The sequence below is a fragment of the Camelus ferus genome, chromosome 3 (genome assembly GCF_009834535.1).
Source record: "Camelus ferus isolate YT-003-E chromosome 3, BCGSAC_Cfer_1.0, whole genome shotgun sequence".
Taxonomy (NCBI): Eukaryota; Metazoa; Chordata; class Mammalia; order Artiodactyla; family Camelidae; genus Camelus; species Camelus ferus.
The window spans coordinates 113,417,643-113,437,174 of record NC_045698.1 but is presented as its reverse complement, the minus strand read 5'-3'; the positions used below and the strand labels follow the sequence as shown (position 1 = coordinate 113,437,174).

The window sequence follows — 19,532 nt, the reverse complement described above, 5'->3', positions numbered from 1 at the left end:
CTGGGACTTGAACCCAGGCACGAGCTCAGAGCAGCCCTTTGTCCCCTCCTCCCCTTCCTCCATCACAGGTGCACTACCCCTGAGACATCCAGCCTTCCCTCCCACACCCGTCCTGCCTTTGTCTCTCTAGAATGTTCTATCACATAATTTTTATTAAATTTCACTTTTCCTTTTCATTTGGGCCGATCATCGCTTTGAGCAACATGTCTCTTCATAGGGCACAACACTCTTTTACCGTCAGAAACTTGTGTCTTTCTTCCTCAAGGTGGACCCTGAGTCCTAAAACCCTGGACTCTGATGAATAGCACGCAATTTGTTTTCTTTGTCCTTTTACTCAGATTTTCTAAACTTCATATATCAGAGTAGTGAATTGAATAACTGATAACCTCTTGCTAACAGCTACTGTTTATTGGATGTTTTCCAAATTGACTGGCACAGTTTTGTTTTACCCTCATGATCTCATCTGATCCTCCTAATGTCCCTATGAAGTAAGCACTTATTATTATCCCTATTTCATAGTTAAGGAAACCGAGGTTTAGACTCGTGGCAGGGGTGGGATTTGAACCCAGAGCTGCAGGACTATTACTCTTGCCAAGCCACGTCCCTCCTTCCTTTGGTTGGTACATGTATCCCCATGCATGCCTCAGGGATGACAAACGACCCAAAGGGGTTGGGCAGCTGGAGATTATAAAGTCGGGCTGCTTTGCGGCCAGTTGTGAGGTCAGAGCAGAGAGGACCTATTCACCCAAAGGGCTCTTGATGAACTCGGGGCCCTCCCAGGGGCTGACCAGAGTCAGGTGACCTGGGGAGGTCAGCATAATGCAGGCCCTGGCCAGGGGCAGACCTGGAACTCCAGCACTCTCTGGGGATGTGAGCCACTGCCTGGCCAACCTTCCTGCCACTGCCTCCTTATGCAGCCTGGGTAGCCTCCAAACAGCCCAGATTCACACTCCAGTTATGTGTGGAGTCACTGGAACTGAGCAGCTCAGGAAATACCTTTGGTGTCTGTGGCTTCAGATGTCTGAGCTCCAAATTATAACCTGCATCTGCCCAGTGCTTCACCGTTCTGTGTTTTTTCACAATGATCTCACTGAATCCTTTGTGCTTCCTGCTGGGCTGTGGTATGACGTCCATTAGATAGATGGAGAAACAGAATAGACGAGGCAAGGTGAACTGCCCAAGGTCACCCAGAGCCAAGACTTGAACCCATATCCTACTGACTAGAAGTTCCATTCACTTGCACTAGACCAGTGATTTTCAAACTTCATTCTGTGGAGCCCTTGGGTGTTTGGGGCAGGCCAGACAAGGAGCTAAGGAGGAGGCAGAGGAGGCCAAGGGGGCGAGGCTCTGTCCTCCTTTCCTCACTTTGCTCTGGGCCACACTTTTATCAGGATTCTGTGTCAGACTTGTTTGAGATTTGTGTTTCTCAAATCTCAAACACACTAACAAAGTGTTTCCAAAGGACTTCCCCAAACTGTTCTTTCTTCCCTGAGATTCCGTTTTCTCTATAGAGGCAAGAAGAAACCTACTTTCTGTTGGAGGATGTTCTCAATCCCCAGACAGCAACACAAAGGAACGTAAAATGTACTGGACGGGGACGTAGCTGACCTAGACTCCAGTACATTTAATATGACTTGTTACCTCTATCTCTCCATCTTTACAGATTGGCCTAGATAATTCTGAACATCTAGTTTTGTTCAAATAACTTTGAATCTGAGGTATCATGCTGAGTTCATAGGGTCTTAAACAGGGGTGAGTCATTTGAAATTGTATGAAAATGTTGTAATTTTTCTGTATGTGCATTTTTTTTTCTAGAAGATGTATCTATAGCTTTCATTGGAATTTCAAAGGGGTCTGTGATACAGCACATTTAGCGTATCAGTATTTTTTCTTTTTCTTTTTTTTTGGCAGAAATGCTGGGAAATCTTATTTTCTCTTTGGTTGGGGGAGGGTTTCAAATTGTAAGAATGGTAGGAGAAAGCTATTTGTGGAAAGGAAACAAGAGTGACACACATATAAAGATAAACAGAGCTAAAAGATGGAACTAGAGGAATGAGTAAGAGCCTCCGAACAAGTGAACAATACTGTTTAAGCCCCTGGATCCAGCCATGCCTGATACCCATACATTCATTTCAGTTAAATGAATGACTGCTTCTCTCTCTTAAGGCATTTTCTATTTCAATCACCTATAGAATAAATGAATGATATGTTAGTATTATTGGAAGAGGCACTTGCCATTTGAAAAGTTATGAATCTCAACTTAGAAAAAACAAAGGGAAGAGAAAGAGATTGCAGGGAGGTTTTCTTCTCATGCTTTTTTTCTTTTTTTTTAATTTCAGGGAAGAAAAATGCTCCCTGTTTTGTTCCCTATCCTTTTACTTTTAGGAAACTAGTGGCTTTCAGAGGCATAAAGACCTTAGATTCAATCTTGTCATTACACAGATGGGAAACCAAGATCCAGAGGGGATGTGACTTTCTCAGGGTCATATAGTAAATTGGTGGCAGTGCTAAGACTAAAGCTGCAGTTACCTTCTTCAAGGTTTGCTCCTCCTCGCTGTGTGATTTTCCTCAGTGCTTCTTTCCCAGGCAGGCTGGCCAGTTAGCAGAGCTTAGGAGGGTTCTTGTGCCCATGAGTGTTGCATTGACACATCCATCCTTATCTTGTCCAGAAAATTCCGCAGCCTGGCTTTCTTTTTCAGGTTCCATTGGCACAGGCCAACAATGGAGTGTTTGGTCTAAAGATGCTGGAGGAGGTAAGGGAGCCACCCCTCTCTCAGGTGACAGGCCTACCTAGGGTGCTGGCCTGGTAGCCCCAGCTAGGATTGGAGTCCTGAGGATCAGGGCCGGGCCATACATTGCCCAGTGCTGCCCACAGCAGGAGGATTTAGATACTGCTCAGGGTCAAAAGCAGGAGAAAGCAGGACTCATGGGACCAGTACAAGGGGACACTTTCGGCCACTGGGTCAGACTTGTTTAGCTCTCAAGGGCAGGAATGGCAAAGGCAGAAATGGGGCCAAGGCGGGCCAGCAGGAGAGACGGGGACACACCTGAATGCGAAGGAAAAGGAAACTGAAGACCCCGCCTGCCACCCCATTCACAAACTACTGAAAGCGACACAGGAGAAAGGAACTTTAATGTCCGACTTTGTTTCCAACCCCGCCAAAGTGCCACCGTTCAGGGAAGTACAAAGAGGGGCTTGAGAGGTACGAAGTCACGAGACAAGACACCGCCCCCGCCGCCTCCCGGGCGCACACCCGCTCTGCTCCCGTGCGGGCGGCCCCACACACGCGCACACGCAGACCACACGTTCACCGCACAGACACACGCACGCGTACCCACGGTTAAATACATGGACAGAGGGACTCGTTTAGATATATACACAGAGAGAGAGACGGAAATCCCGGCCGGCGTCGGGTCCCCCAGGCTCTCAGCATGCTCGGTCCAGCTCTCCGCGCTGTACCTGGCACCCATGCCCCTGCCAGAAAAGCAGCTGCCCCTCTCCCCGCCCCCCTCCCCCCGCTTCCCCGTGGGGGCCCGTGTCCCCCGGGCGCCGGCACGCCCCGCCCCGCCTGCCCCCACGAGTCCCTCCCCCCGGGGAAAGGGCGCGGGGCGCGGGGGCTCTAAAACTGCCCGGGCGCCAGGGGCATGTTGCTTTTGAAGCCCGGCTGCCCGTTGGCCACGTCGGCCGCGGCCTCGCAGCCCCCGTGGCCGGCGTCCCCGTCGGTCCCGGGGCTCTCGGGCTCGGCCAGGAGCTTGAAGGTGAAGAGCGGGCCCGAGTCGCGGCGGCCGCGGCGGCCGGGGGGCTCGGGCGCGGGCAGGCTCAGGAGCGCGCCGGGCGCTTTCCACTCCGGGAAGGCGCACAGCTCGACGGCCGGCGGCGCGCCGCGGCCCAGGTAGCCCGGGCTCGGCGAGGCCGAGGGCAGGGTCCGCTGGCTGCCGCTCAGGCAGCTGCCGCTGTCGTCTAGCGAGTCCTTGCGCGACTGCGAGCGCTCCAGCGAGCCGCCGCGCGTCCACGGCCGGTAGGTGTAGGCGCAGCCGCCCAGGCGGCGACGGCGGCGGCGGCGGCGGCGGCGGCGGCCGCGGCACTGGCACCCGAGGATGCGCACGAAGGCGCGCTTGAACTCCTTGCTGGAGCACGGGTAGATGATGGGGTTGAGGCAGCTGTTGAAGTAGCCCAGCCAGAACACCACCTTGAACACGGCGTCGGGGGGCTTCAGGGCGGAGAACAGGGAGCCTGCAGGGGGAAGGGTGGGGTGGGCACGGGCAGAAAGACAGACAGACAGCTGTTGGTGAGTAGTCTGGCCCTCCCTTCGATCTGCTCTTCCTTAACATTGTCAACCGGTGGCATTACTGCCTCCTGGCCTCTGCCCAGGCCAGTTCCTCCGCCCGGGATACTGCCTTCCCATCTCAAAATAAATGACTCCTACATTCATCTTAAGGCCAGCCTCCTTCACTTGTCCTTCCCCCATAAAGCCTTCCCTACTCTAGCGAAACAGCATCCAAACTCCTGTATCTCTAGATGTCCTAGGGCAGCGCTTACTACGTTCTACTCGAATGATAATACTGCTCATGCACAATTGTACAGCCCTTGGGTCGGAGACACTGTGCTAGGCGCTATTATTTCATCCTTCACAAAACGCCATGAAGTATTTCCATGGCAAATATGAGAGGTATTAAAGACCTAAAGGTGAAAGATAAAACTTCAAAGGTACAAGGAGACAAGGTAAAGGACCATCTTATTGGTGGAGGGTTGAAGAAAAACGACTTAATACTCAAAAAAGATAAACTACAGAACAAAAGTGGGAGGAGATATTTCAATGTCTAAGACAGCCAAGGGATTGATATTTAGAATACGTAAGAATATGTAATATACTGAAAATCAACGAGAAAAAGCATTCCCAGTAGAAACGTGGGCAAAGAAAAAGGACAGGCAGTTTACAAAACAGGAAACCCGAGGGCTAATGAGCATATGCCAAGATGCTCAAAATATTAGGCAGTCAAAGAAATTAAAAGAAAAACCACTAAGTGATGGAACATATCTGTCAGGCTGGCAAAATTAGAAAGGTTGATAGTGCCAAGCGAGGCAAGGGTGTGAAGACATGGGGAGTCTTCTCCATGGCTGGTGGAGGCATCCTATTAAGGAAACACATACTTCATGACCCAGCAATTCTTCTCCAGGGCAGAGATCTCAAAGAATTTTCACACAGGTCCATCAGGGGCCATCCAAGACTGTGCTCAGGGAGGTGTTGTTTATGGTGACAGAGAGTTGGAAAAGAACTGGGTGCCCCTTACGGGGACTTTTGGAAAAGTAGAGTGGGATATGTGCATAGCACCGTAGTTATGCAGCGCTTAGAGGCCCTGGATGACATGTTCAAGAAGCAATATGGAAAGATCTTAAATACATTGTTGTTTGTGAAAAAAACGCAGGAAACAGAGATTTATAACGTAATACTGTTTAAGTAGCACACCAAACAACCACACACATTTTTGCAAAAACACTTTCAAGTTAAAAAATACATAACAAGTACAAAATGACTGCCTAAGGGTGAGGCAGAGGGAAATAGGAATAAAAGGAAATAAATCAATAAAATAAGAGAGAGGCCTGCCTGAGTCCAATGATGATGAGGTGCCATGAACTGAGAAACATGGTTAACTCATCCCTCTGAATTTGAGCATTTTAACAGCAATATTAAGTTAAAAACAATTTCCATTTAAATACAAGGCAATTGAGACTTGGAGAGGTTAAATGACTTGTCCCAGGTCACACAGCATGTTTGTAATATAGCTGGGATTTAAACCTAATTCTGTTTGAATGCAAAACATTTTTTTAAAGGCTATTAATCTTACCCTTTGTGGAAAATGAGAAACTATTAAAAAACAAAGCACCTGCAACCCCAGAATGAGGAGGCATCACATTTTGACGCATATGCTTTCAGATCTTTTCCTATTGTATAAATACATATAAATGTTTTTAAAAATGTGATTATACTTTATGGAACACTTTTTTTAAATTATTGTTTTTATTTATTGATTTTGGGGGGGTGGTAATTAGGTTTGCTTATTTGATGGAGGGACTGGGGATTGAACTCAAGACCTTGTGCATGCTAAGCATGTGCAACCCACTGAGCTATATACCTTCCCCACCATAGAATATTTTGTAACTCCAAACCATCGCCCTAAGCCAGCCACTCTGCCTGTAGCACAGTGGCTTTCGTATTCCTGTCTTAGCTCCTCTGTTACAATGTGTGCTTCCTAAGGGCCTGGTCTTTGGGATCACCTTTGAATCCATTTGCTGAATGAAGAGCATCTGAATGGGAAGAATCTTAGCAAATCACAAAGGCCAACCTCCTTGCTTTGCAGATGGAGACAGTGAGACCCAGAAAGTGGCTGAAGACCCCACTGTGGTGGCAGAGATGCCACAAGAGTTCTGATTTTGGATTTTGGATGGCACTTGAGTTTCCCCCTGTAGCCCTTGACCTCCTTAATTACTCGAGATTTGGTTTCTTGTTACAGGGAGCCTCCTACGTCTCTGCTTCCCAACACAGGGATGGTGGCCGGGGGGAGTTGAGGGGCAGGGTTAAGCCAGAAAGGGATTCAACTCGCAAAGAGCGTTATCCATACCCAAGGTAAATATGAGCAAGTATGCTGACTCTTCTCAACTCAAGGGAAATGTGAGAGGGACTACGGTCTGGGTTTCCTGCAGGTGAGGCTGATGAGGCGCCACCTCGTGGTCTGACTTGTGATAAAGCCGGCACCATCAGGTTTTTGTCCCACCGTCCCAGATTCTCTTTTGGAATAAGACACTGGATAGAAGGCCCCAGTGGAAATGCAAGTATGATACGTGAACACCTAGTACTCATAATGGGGTGAGTTGTTTCTGTCCGCAGGATTGGTCTTATTTCTATAACTGAGTCTAAAGGCATAAACTGGTCTTGACAAAATGGGAAAATGGAGAATAAATTTCGGGGAAGTGGAGAGAGTGAAGCAACACTTGGAAACCTTGTGCATTACCCTGGAGGGTAATGCTGATGAGTGTGTGCACAGGCAGGCACACCGCCTTGCAGGAAGACATGTAGGGTCCGGGATAGAGGCTGGGGGCGGAAGGGTGCATAGACACACATGGTAAGGCGGGGAGGATCCAGAGCCAGAAAGCATGCGTGCTGGAGACAAACTTGTAACTCCGTTTGCCAACCCTGTTGGAGATGTAGTAAAGTAGGCAGTAAATGTCTTAAAGGGGATGCATCCTGAGGCACTGGCTTTCAAAGGACACACAACTAACAGTAATGCTCACAGCTAATATTCTTCAGAACTGTCGTTTCTATGGTGTGTGCTCTGTATCTGTCCTACATTAAGCCCTTTACACCAGTAGCCCATTTAATAATCACAATCATCCCTTGCTACAGTAATCAGAAGAGCAGGGTATTGGCACAAAAACAGGCATATGGATCAATGGACCAGAGTAGAGAGCTCAGAAATAAACCCACGGACCTATGGTCAACTCATCTTTGACAAAGGAGGCAAGAATATACCATGGAAAACAGACAGTCTCTCAACAAATGGTGTTGGGAAAACTGGACAGCTGCGTGTAAATCAGTGAAGTTAGAACACTCCCTCACATCATACACAAAAATACACTCAAAATGGCTTAAAGATAAACATAAGACAAGACATGATAAACCTCCTAGAAGAAAATATAGCCAAAGCATTCTCTGATATAAATCTTGGCAGTGTTCTCCTAGGGCAGTCTACCCAGGCAAGAGAAATAAAAGCAAAAATAAAAAAGTGGGACCTAATTAAACTTACATGTTTTGAATGGCAAAGGAAACTGTAAGCAAAACAGAATGACAACCTATGGAATGGGAGAAAATATTTGCAAATGATGCAACTGACAACAGTTTAATTTCCAAAATATATAAACAACTCAGACAACTTAATAACAAAAAACCCCACAAACAACCCAATCCAAAAATGGGCAGAAGACCTAAACAAGCAATTCTCCAATGAAGACATCAAATGGCATATAGGCACAGGAAAAAATGCTCAATATCGATAATTATCGGAGAAATGCAAATCAAAACTACAATGAGGTATCACCTCACACCAGGCAGAATGGCCATCTTTCAAAAGTTCACAAACAATAAACGCTGGAGAGGCTGTAGAGAAGAGGGAACCCTTCTACACTGCTGGTGGGAATGCAGTTTGGTGCAGCCATTTTGGAAAACAGTATGGAGATTCCTCAAAAAACTAAAAATAGACTTACCATATGATCCAGCAATCCCACTCCTGGGCATATATTTGGAGGGAACTCTAATTCAAAAAGATACATGCACTCCAATGTTCATAGCAGCACTATTTACAATAGCCAATACATGGAGGCAACCTAAATGTCCAATGACAGATGACTGGATAAAGAAGCTGTGGTATATTTATACAATGGAATACTACTCAGCCATAAAAAAGAATAAAATAATGCAATTTGCAGCAACATAGATGGACCTGGAGATTGTCATTCTAAGTGAAGTAAGCCAGAAAGAGAAAGAAAATACTGTATGATATCACTCAAATGTGGAATCTAAAAAAAGAAAAAAGAAGACACTAATGAACTTATTTACAAACAAAAGCAGACTCACAGACATAGTAAACAAACTTATGGCTACTGGGGAGAAGGGAGTGGGAAAGGATAAACTGAGAGTTCGAGATTTCCAAATATTAACCACTATGTATAAAAATAGATAAAAACAAATTTCTTGTATGTAGCACAGAGAACTATATTCAACATCTTGTAATAACCATTAATAACAAAAATACGAATATATGTATGTATATGCATGACTGGGACATTGTGTTGTACACCATAAATGGACACGTTGTAACTGACTATACGTCAATTAAAAAAATACCTCACTTACTTAAAAAAGTGATACTTGCTGAGTTTAAAAAGTTACACATTACAAAAAGATCTATATAATATAGAGTGAAAATTCTTTCTCTGTTCAAGGAGAGGGGACCAGTGTTAACAGTTTTGTTTTTATCCTTTTAGATTGGTTTTCTTAATGGGGTCATATACATACATCTCCCTAAATTTCTCTCTTCACTTAGAATATTGAAAAGACATTTCCCCATGTCAGAACATTACATCCTGCCATCTGGATATACAGTAGTTCACTTAACCCTTTCCTGATGACGGCTGAGTAGGCGATTACCAATTTCTCGCTGTTACAAACTGCAGTAATGAAAAGACTCATGCATCTCGCTTTTTGCATGTTTGAGTGTTTCTGCAGGATAAATTCCTCTATGAGGAATCACTGGCTTGGTTACACATTTAAGTCCTGACAGCTAGTGAACTGCCTTCTAAACTGGTTGTACCAATTTACCTTCCCGTCGACCGTGGATGAGTGTGGTATTTTCCCTACACCTCCAGGACGCTGGGTTTGGTCCGTCTTTAATCCTTGTGTGTCTGGAAGCTGAATAATGACCTTGCCCGCCCTCTTGCTCCATTTGCATTCTGCTCTATTTCGTTCTCCCGCAGACCCCAGCATGGCTCGCCCACGTGGAGCAAGCCCTCAGGAACTTCTGACAGGGACTTCCCTTTTCTCCTTAGATTCCGACTTTTGGGATAGAATCTTTGTTCCCTCACCAGACACATGACCTTGGGCAAGTTTCATACTATCCCTAAACCTCAGTTTCCTCATCACTAAAATGGGGCTAATAAAAGAGTACCACCCTTCCTGGGTTGTTGTGAGGATTAAACAAGATAAAACAAGGGAAGTCCTCATTAGCACTCTGGGAACCAGGTGCCTGCCACCTAAATCATCTCTGCATTAATGCTAATTAACCAAATAATAATTATTCCTGTAAATCACTCATTGGGTTGGAAACCTAATTACAGGAAACCTGTGTTTGATAACTTGATGTATCATTTTGAGTGAGTTGCTTTCCCTTTCTGGGCCTCAGTTTCCCTACTTTAAAAAAAATGGTCTATTTTACTGAAATAGAGTCGATGGACAATATTATGTTAGTCTCAGGTGTACTACATCGTAATTTGACATCGTTCCCCTGCTTAGTCAAGTGGTTGGATTGGAGTCCTGTCCAGCCTTAACATTCATAGTCTCCAAGAGGCCAGAGCCAAAAAAGCAGGGCGCGCCTGCTTGTCCAGACCCACTGCAGCGGGGCACTGTGGGTCAGGGCCTGGACAGCCAGGCGCCTTGGATTCCACACATAGTTTGGCCCCTTCCCTCCTCCCTCTCCCCAGAGCAGCACAGTAGCCACTGGGATTAGGGGCCCTGTGTGCTACGCCAGCTGCCCCGTGGGAGCCAAGAAGCCCTCGGTAATCAGGGAAGGTGCTGACCCTCTTGGGGCATGAAAGCATATTAGTGACAGGGGTCTTTTCCTCTGGGCACCCAAACAGACCTTTAGGGGCCAATGGAGCTGCCAGGAGAGGGAGCAAATATCAACGGGAAATGTGGGTTCCGGGAAGCCTGCTCTCCCTGCTGGAAGTCGGGCTGAGCCTGCTGTGTGACAGGGCCACCGACTCGCAGCACGTGTCCCTAAGCCTGGCTCCACTTCTCTTGCTCATGAAACAGTCCCACGCTCCTTGCCCTACATCTTAGAATCACAGCTTGGCAGGACTGGGAAACCTTCTTCCTTAACAGAACCTCAGTCCGGGTGAATGACTTGCTCAAGGTCGCTCAGCTGGTGAACGGCAGAACGATGGCCAGAACTGTTTCAAATGTCCTTAGTTTGACCCAGCAAACGTTTATTGAGACAGTGGAGGCCGGGGGTCAAGGGCCTGTTCAGACGTCACATGCAGGTAGATCTGGGTTCAGAGGCTGACCCTGACTTCCCAGCTGAGTGAACTTGGAGAAGCTACTTGAGCTCTGTTTCCTGGAAAATGGGGATGGTGATAATTCTCTTTTGCGGGGATGAGACGAGCTTAGGCTTGGTAAATGCCTGGCGTGTTGGAAACACTCAGTAAGTGTAGCTATTTGACTGCTTCAGACACAACTGCTGCTACTGCCACCAGGCTGCTGTTACTGCCAGTGCTCCTGCTACCAAGATGAGGACGGGGTGGAGAGGACCGGACCTCCTGTGCTGAGCGGGTGTCAGGACTCTCGTCCTACTGCTCTTTCCAGTGCAGGCCCGGGGAAGGGGCTCCAGGTGGTTCTGGAACTCGCTCAGACTGTACGTGACGTTTACGCATGTTCTGAGGGACACTCCATAGCTGTCATCATGGGCTCGACGGGGTCAGCCACCATCAAAGGGTTAAGCCTCATCCATCTCAAGTCTGGGCTTCTAAGCATCAGTCCCTCTACCACCTGGACCACCCGATACTCAATGCTTTTCTTTAAATCAACTCACTTTTGGTGTCTAAACTGATTTGTTTTTTAAAGGAGGCTTTCTAGCGCTATTTAAAAACTGGCATCTTTTGCTGTAAACAGAATGATGGTAGAGAAAAGTAAGATTAAAGCAAAGCGACGCTGGTACCACTGGAGGGCGCTACATAGCGGTGGGTCTGAGCCTGCTCTCTTTCAAAAAGGGAGATTAGGAAAGCTAAAGGTCTAAACGTTCTTAGAAACAATGAACAGCACATATATGTAAATTTAAAAAATATATGCGCAGTATAAAAAAGATCTATCAAGCCATGAAAGACATGGAAGAAACTTAAAAGACATATTACTAAATGAAAGGAGCCAGTCTGAAAAGGCTACAAACTGTATGATTCCAACCAAATGACATTCTGGAAAAGGCACAGCTACAGAAACAATAAAAACATCGTGGTTTCCAGGGGTTTGGGGAGAGGGAGGGAGGGAGGGATGAACAGATGAGGCACAAAGGATTTTTAGGGCAATGAAATTGTTCTGTATGATATTATAGTGGTGGCTCCGTGTCATTATGCATTTGTCACAACCCATAGAATGTACAACATCAAGAGTGAGCCCTAATGTAAACTACAGACTTTGGATGATAATAATGTGTCCATGTTGGTTCATCGATTGTACCAAATATGCCACACTGATGAGGGATGCTGAGGGTAGGGGAGTACATGTGTGTGGGTGGGGAGGGCTATGTGCCAACTCTCTGTATTTTCTGCTCAATCCTGCTGTGAACCTGAAACTGCTCTAAAAGAATAAAGTTTATTTTTAAAAAAGGGAGATTAGAGGGGGTTGAGGGGTGCTGAAGACTTGCCGGCCCTAAATTGAGAGGAGTTCCTCTTTCTGGAAAACTGGAGGACTGAAAGAAGTGAACAGGGAATACTTTCTCCCTGGAGAACCTGGCCCCTGGCACACAGTCGTGCTAAATAAGTCTTTGCTTACTGACTGCCTGATTGCATATGTGGCTCAGGAGTTCTCGTGCCATCGCTAGCTGTCACGTCAAGCTGTGTTGCACATCACCCCAACCTGTAGTGAATTTGAGCAGCAGTGTGGGCTCAGCCCTGGGAAACCTCTTGCGGGAGGCCCCACGGCTCCACTCTGATGCCTCTTGCTAGCCTCAAACTGAGGCTGTTTAAGCAGATCAAATGAGACAACACTTCTGAAAGGGCTTGGAAGGGTTAAAAGCTTTACGCTTGGGCGGGGCGTGCAGCAGGTGGAGCTTGAGAGGCAAGGAATAAAGCAGCAGGCAGATGGTGCAGGGGGCCCACCCACGTCACAGGCTTTGCCTGCCCAAGGGTGATTTAGTGGGATTGTTAAATGCAAGGATCAAAAGCTAAAGCTGAGCAGGGTTAGCACAAGGAGATGCATTTCTCGGCTGGACCATGGTCCCGGCGGGTCATCCTCAAGGTGCTATTCAACAAATCTGTGGGTGGGAGGGTATAGCTCAGTGGTAGAACACTAGCATGCATGAGGTCCTGGGTTCAATCCCCTGTACCTTCACCAAAAAATAAACAAGTAAACCTAATTGCCTACCCCTCCCCCCAAACCCCCAAATCCAAACAGTGAACCTCCACTCTTCAAAACCACAGGGTGTGTTTGTGGAGTAGTAGCTACCATTTAACAAGTTCTTATTCTGTGTCAGCCACTGGACTAGAAGCATAACCATCTCTGTGCCAACAACTCCTTCATCCGGTTCTGTTCCCAAGGCAGCCCAGCATGGCTGTGCCCTGTACGGCTCTAGGGGGTGCCATTCTGTACTGTAGTCTACAGCACGCCCTGGGGACCATGTGTCCAACATGAATGCGCCGCTGGAGGCCGTGACTATCATCACACTCGGGGGACTGGAAGGCAAGTTGCTAGAGGTCACAGAGCAAGCAGGGGATACAGTTTGAAAATGAATCCAGGCAGCCCTAACAGAAGCTGTTAGTTCCTTCCAGCACAGTTCATGGGGAAACAAAATACACATGTTTTTCAGCCCGGTAACCTCCTCTGTTAGTTCCTGATGTGCTTGTGGGACCCCTGATGTGCCTTATCCTCTCACTGTGGAGCAGAAAAGGGGGGCCCTTTAATATCCCCTCATTAAATACTGTTTGAAGGAATGGCCAATGGGTGGGCTTGGAGGCCGCACCAGAGCACAGAGGGGTGTAAAGCATCATTTATCTGGGCCACCAGGGCGGGGTGGTCTGTAACATCCCTCTGAGCTCCGACCTTCTGGGTCTCCAGGATTATAAATTTGATCTGACTTATTTCACAGCCAGCATCACAAAGGCAGATGACCTCACGGGAGCCAGTGGGTAGTAAAACCGTTTTGATCAGCTTGTAAATAAAGTGGAACTCCCTTTTAAAAGTGGCTCTCTTATTAGGAGCATTTCGCGACACCTTCGGCCAAGCCAAGTCTCCCCAGTGGAAACAGCTTGGCCCAATAAAAACTCTAAAAATTCAAAACACTAGTTGCTAATTCTTTCAGCACCCGCTTTGTGAAGGAGGTTTCCTTGGATTTGGAAATTCCCTTTGAGGTTTTTCCATTTTCCCATTTGCCACTTAACCCTGGAATGAGATCACAAAACTGTCCAGCAATACAATATCTTTGGGGCCAAGAGACCCACGTTAAGTATTATAGCAAATGCTGAAAACAATCACAATTGCCAGAGCCACCATTTATAATGAACTAGGAACCAGTTATTTGGTACTATGTTTACAAACAGTCTCTCATGCAGTCCTTCCAGAAGCTCTGCTATAATTACATCTCATTTTACGGATGAGGAAACTGAGGCTTAAGAGATTAATGAAGTCACATGTCTAGTAAGTGGTAGAGTTGGGATTAAAATCTAACTCTGAAGTCTGGGTTCTTACTCATTGTTTCATAATAAGAAAAAGAAGCTTCTATTCATCCTTAAGCACCAGGCAATTTCTCCCTCACCTGGGAACCAATTTTCTCTCCACCAGATTGTTACAGTATTTTATCTGAAGCTAAAATAAGGCGTTTATCACTTTCTATCTTGAATTACAGTTGCTCAGGGCTATGCCTCATCTCCTCAGATTACACCGTGAGCTTCTAGAAAAGAGAGTTCATGCCTGAGTCTTCTCTTTCTCCCCAGGGCCCAGCACAGTGCCCGACATAAGATATACACTTAGCCAACATATGCTACAAGAATCGCATTAGTAATAAAGACGATAAATCCAAAATATGTTAGCCCCTGGCTACTCAAAGTGAGTTCATGGGTAAACAGCATTGATGTCACCTGAGTGCTTGTTAGAGACGCAGCATCTCAGTGATCCAGGGAATCAGAACCTGCTTTTTAACCGGATCCCGAGGTGAGAAGCATCGCCTTAGTCCACATTACAATTTCATTTAAAAAATTGTTTTCCTGGGTATTTTGGGATTCACGGATGAGCAAAGGCTGGGCCGAGAGCCACCGCACCATGGGGTTGACTTCCTTGCCCCAAACCTTCCAGCGGCTCCTACAGTTTATGGGATCAAGTTCAAACTGCTTAGGCTGGAGTTTAAGACCTACTCCACTTGGCTGCAACGGACTGATTCTTCATCACGAGTTGACTTTTCTGGCTCCTTTCCCTTTACTTCCTCTGTCCATTGGTCTGAGATGGCCCTTCCTTTCCCTTCCTCCTCTCCATCCCTTCCAGGCCTGACTCAAATTCCTCCTTCTCATAACCACAGCCCACGATGTATGTATCTCTCTGAATAAATCCACCTTTCCTCCACTGTGGCTCATTCTTGAATTCTTTCCTGTGTGAAGCCAAGGGCCCACACTTGGCGGGGCATGTCCCAGGGACTCAACTGAGACCTGGGACACGGCCATCCTTTTGCCCCACATTTTTCCTGTATCAGTTTCTCTAGTACCAAACACACAGCTTGGCTTATAGTGAGTGTGTGACACCATCTGCTGAGCATGTAACCTCCTCTTCGTGTGCCTGGCCCAGGGGCTGGTCCACAGCAGGTGCTAAATAAACAGTTGTGGAGTGAGTCTCTTGCTTCTACTTTGCTTCCTTCCTCTTCTTTATTTATTTAAATGGTAACCATATGCCAACGTCCAGTTCAGTTTTCATCTCCTTCCTGAAACTTTCCTGACTGCTCCAGGCCTCTTCTCCTGTATTTCCCATCAAAACAGAGGCCATACCACGTGGATTAACACGGGATGCCATTCTTAAGGGATGTGCCGCTTGCCTCGTTAGGCAGCGTCAAAGCTCCTTGAAGATGGAGTCTGTGTCCTATACTCCCAGCACAGGGCTGGGCATGGGGTGGGTGCCATCAATCACCCACTGGTCAACTGATGGACCCATTCCAGCTTCAAACAGGGAGGCTCTCTCTTGGCTTAGGCCCAGAGTTGGGAGCAGATGGGAGGAGGTGGTTTCTGCAGCATTTAAGGGTCCATCTTTGATGCCAAACTGAGTGTGTTCCATACTTTGACCATATTGGAAATAGCAGCTTCCCTGTGGAATCCTTTTAAAACTGAATGTTGGGGGGACCCACGTGAAGGAAGCTGTAAAGCTTTTTATGAAGAGGCATAAAAAGAAGATGTATGTAGATGGAGAGACATAGCTTGCTTTAGTATGAAAAGTCTCTACCCAAGAAAACTTTAGTTCTTCCTGAATTTTTCTGTAAATTCAAGGCAATCTCATTAAAATACCTACAGTTATTTTTGGAGGGGAGGGGTTGGGCAGATGAAGAGGAGAAGCTAAACGATCCCAAACTAAATATGTAGGAGAATATGGATCATCGAAGAATGACCATGAAAAAACAACCAGATCAATTAAAACAAAGAGAAATGGGGAAGATGGGAAAACTCACCCGTTACAGACATTAAAACCTGTCATAAAAATCATATCACATCAGAAAACTAATTAAAAAGTACAAGGGCAGAAAGTGCAAGAAAAGGCAGATAGATCAATGAAATTATACAGCTAATAGAGAGAACCAAACACCCGTGAGGATTTTATATGCCATTTCGATGGTTGTGGGAAAAAAACATTATTCTATAAGTGGTGCTGGAAAAACAGGCTATTTAGAAACAAAGCTGGACCCCTGCTTTACTTCTTACATGAAAACAAACTCAGATAAATCCAAGATTTTACATTTAAAAATTATTAAAAGAATTCTTCTATGCTGCCTACAAGACAAGCGGAACATCCCTTAGGAATTATTATATTACAAGAAGATATAAGTGAGTATTTTTTTAAAAAAATAATTTTGAAATGGGAAAGACGTTTTTAAGCATGACAGAAGTTCAGGACCTGTAAAGAAAAGTGTAGTGATTTTTGCCTAGACATTTCTATAAGGTCACAAACTTTGAAAACAAAGTTAAAAGAAGAATTGAGAGAAACATTTGTAATTTAAACGGCAGTCAAAGGAATAATATTTCTAATACACAAAACTCTCAAATCAAGAAGCGAAAACGACTCAACAGAAAACAAAGCAAATCATATGGATCAGCAGATAACTAGCGTAAGTATGATGGTCAGCCGATGAACTAAAGGAAACATCATGAAATTCCTTTACCAAATAAATGAGGCAAATTAAAAAGCAGCAAAATATTTGAGATCTAATAGTTTGGCAAAGGGATGTGAAAGCATACATTTTCATACATTGTGGGTGGGGAGGTGCAAATTTTGGGTGAAAAACTGGTGTTATCAAATAACAATAAAAATGAGCATGGTTTCAGCTTTTGAGAAAGTACTCCAGATCCAGGAATTTAGCCTCCAGAAGCACTTTTAAAAAGGGAGCAGAGATAAAAGTCCAGGAAACTGCAGTCATGTTCCCCCCAAATGGGAAATAGCCTAAATTCCAGCAATAGGGGATCGTGAACTAAATCTTCTTGCACTGACGCATTGAAAAACCATACATCTATTAAAATGGTAAGCTGGGTCTACATGGAATGAGGCCATGACAGAGGTAAGTAGAAAAGAGCAAATTTTAGGAAAGAATGCCTAGCATTATCTGACTTTTATGAAAAACTCTGTGTGCGCGCACAGGTGTGTATGTGTGTGTAGGTTCACAGAAGAAAGTCTGGGTGGATGTGAAAAAAAAAGAACTGTTCGTAACGGTTGTCTTTGGAGGATGGCTTTATGGGAAAATTTTCTCCTTTTATTTAAACTTTTTGCAATGAACAATCACTGCTTTTGTAATTAGAGGGAAATAGGGAGAGAGGGAAAGAGAGGAGCCGGGTTGGGAGGGAGAGAGAGAGAAAGGTTGAAAATACAGGGAAAGGAGCCAGCCTAGGGCTAGTAGCTTTACGCAGGGCAGGGGGGTGCATTAGCTGAGAAGGAACAGGCACCCCTGGGGCCAGGGTCTCTGAGCCTAGCACACACAGGCCGTGCAACGCTGGATCCTGCCCTCAGAGAGCAGATGAATGTGCTGCTTCGGCCAAGAGGCTCGGGGCCTTGGATGAAAGGTGCCACGAGAGAACAGGGACAATTACTGGCCTGGGAGAATCACATGGTAAAAGGCTGCGACTGGGCCACTCAGGCCATTATGTGCGGTGCCGTTCATCCCTGCTCCCAGCAGCTGTCCCCTGACTTCCCTGCCCTCCTCTTTCTGACTCATCCTCTGTTCTGTCCTTTGGCTAGTCGTACCCCAAACTGTTCCCTGAATCCACACTGGTTTGCCAGGCTCCGGCTGGACCTGGGAGCCCTGGACAGCCCTGCGTGTCCTCTCCGCTTGTCTGGCCCGGTCTGGGACGCACTTCTCCCCAGGGGTCACACCTGGCGTCATGCGTTCCACGTCACCCGCGGCCCTCCGGGTGAGGGATGGCAAGTCGCTGTCTCTAGGGTGTCTTGTCTTCTCACCAGAGCCCTCGCCTGCCTCTCTGAGTCCCGAAGGCCAGGCATGTCGCTGGTGTCATGAATATTGTATGATGAAGTGATTAGTCTTTGCTGTTGAATATGTGCCGCTGTCCGGACTTCAGCAAAGCAGGGGTTAATCCTGCTTCTCAGTCCAGGTCTACAGACACCATAAAATGATCCTGAAATTGCTGCCCTTGCTCACAGCTCCAAGGCTCCTCTCTGTTTGGAAACTTTCCACGTGGAAGTGCCTGTGGGACCAGACACTGTTCAACTCAGACGGCCTGTAGGACAGAGTGCTGGCTGGGCTTGCTGTGGCCGCGGGAGAATGTTTTCTGAAAATTTCCATGAAGAAGGGGCAGGATGTGGGTCACTATTTACTGCCTGTGCTGTTTATATATGTGTAGCCCGGACATCAGCTGGGGGGCTTTCTTGCCCTTTGACACCTAGGCGAGATGGTCTTGATTGTTCCTTTTCCATCACCCTGGGATGTCCGAAGCCCTCCCTTAAAGTCTGGATTCCTGACGCGAAGCAGGGGGCGTAACTTCATTCCTGCCTCTTCTGCTTCCTGGGCTTCTGCTCTGCTTTTATCTCCTCGAAGCAGTGATTCCACCAAGAGGAAGATCACCCACACCCAGCATTTAAAGTACCACCCCCAGCTGGGCTCCCTGGCCCCGTCCTTGCCCTCTCTCACCTCAGCTCCTCTCCTCCCAGGTTGCACCATGAGTCCCAAATTCTTACTGTTTTTTTAGGTGAGCATCTCTGTTCTCTCTTCTGGTAGCTCTGGCATCAGCCTTGTTCAGGGCAGTGAGGAAAAGGTGGGTGGGGGTGGTGATGGGGGCAGACGGGCTTCACTTTCCACCTTCAGCTCTAATTAAAATATTTTTCCAGAGACAGTTCCTTTCCTCAAAGAACGAGATTTGCAGAAAATACAATTTTCTCCACCTCTTTCTACATAAATAAATGCTCCGTTCTCAATTTGACATAGATTTTTAGGTTATTGCTCACAGTGGGAGGTCCCCAAGTTTTGCTCCACATTACAGAAAGTCTTTATTGAGCATCTCTTAGATGCCTGGAGCTGGTGGAGAATTTAACCCGGGCGATTAACACTGACAAGGAGATTAACACTGACAATGCAAGGAGATTTCAGCAATTATTTTATTCAGTCCCTATAAGCCTATGAGGTGAATACAATTATTATGCCCATTTTATGGATGGAAAAAAAACCCACTACGGCTTAGAGCAATGAAAGAAATTGCTCAGCATTACATAATGGTGGAGATTGGATTTGATTCCAGGCCTGACTCCGGAACAACTGATCTTTCTGCACCTCCATTCTGATTCCCACACACTGAGGACTTGCTG

At 46.5% G+C, this 19,532-nt stretch overlaps 1 protein-coding gene across 4 annotated transcripts in view; it reads right to left on the bottom strand.

Moving 5' to 3' along the window:
- Positions 1 to 3,115: 3,115 nt before the first annotated feature.
- Positions 3,116 to 19,532, bottom strand: part of ADRA1B (adrenoceptor alpha 1B) — a 389,407-nt gene continuing 372,990 nt past the window's right edge. For all 4 annotated transcript variants that reach the window (XM_032477221.1, XM_032477222.1, XM_032477220.1 and 1 more), the window contains one exon: positions 3,116 to 4,234. In XM_032477221.1, the coding sequence (XP_032333112.1) occupies positions 3,621 to 4,234 (614 nt within the window). In that variant the 3' untranslated portion in view covers positions 3,116 to 3,620. The remainder of the gene's footprint in view (positions 4,235 to 19,532) is intronic.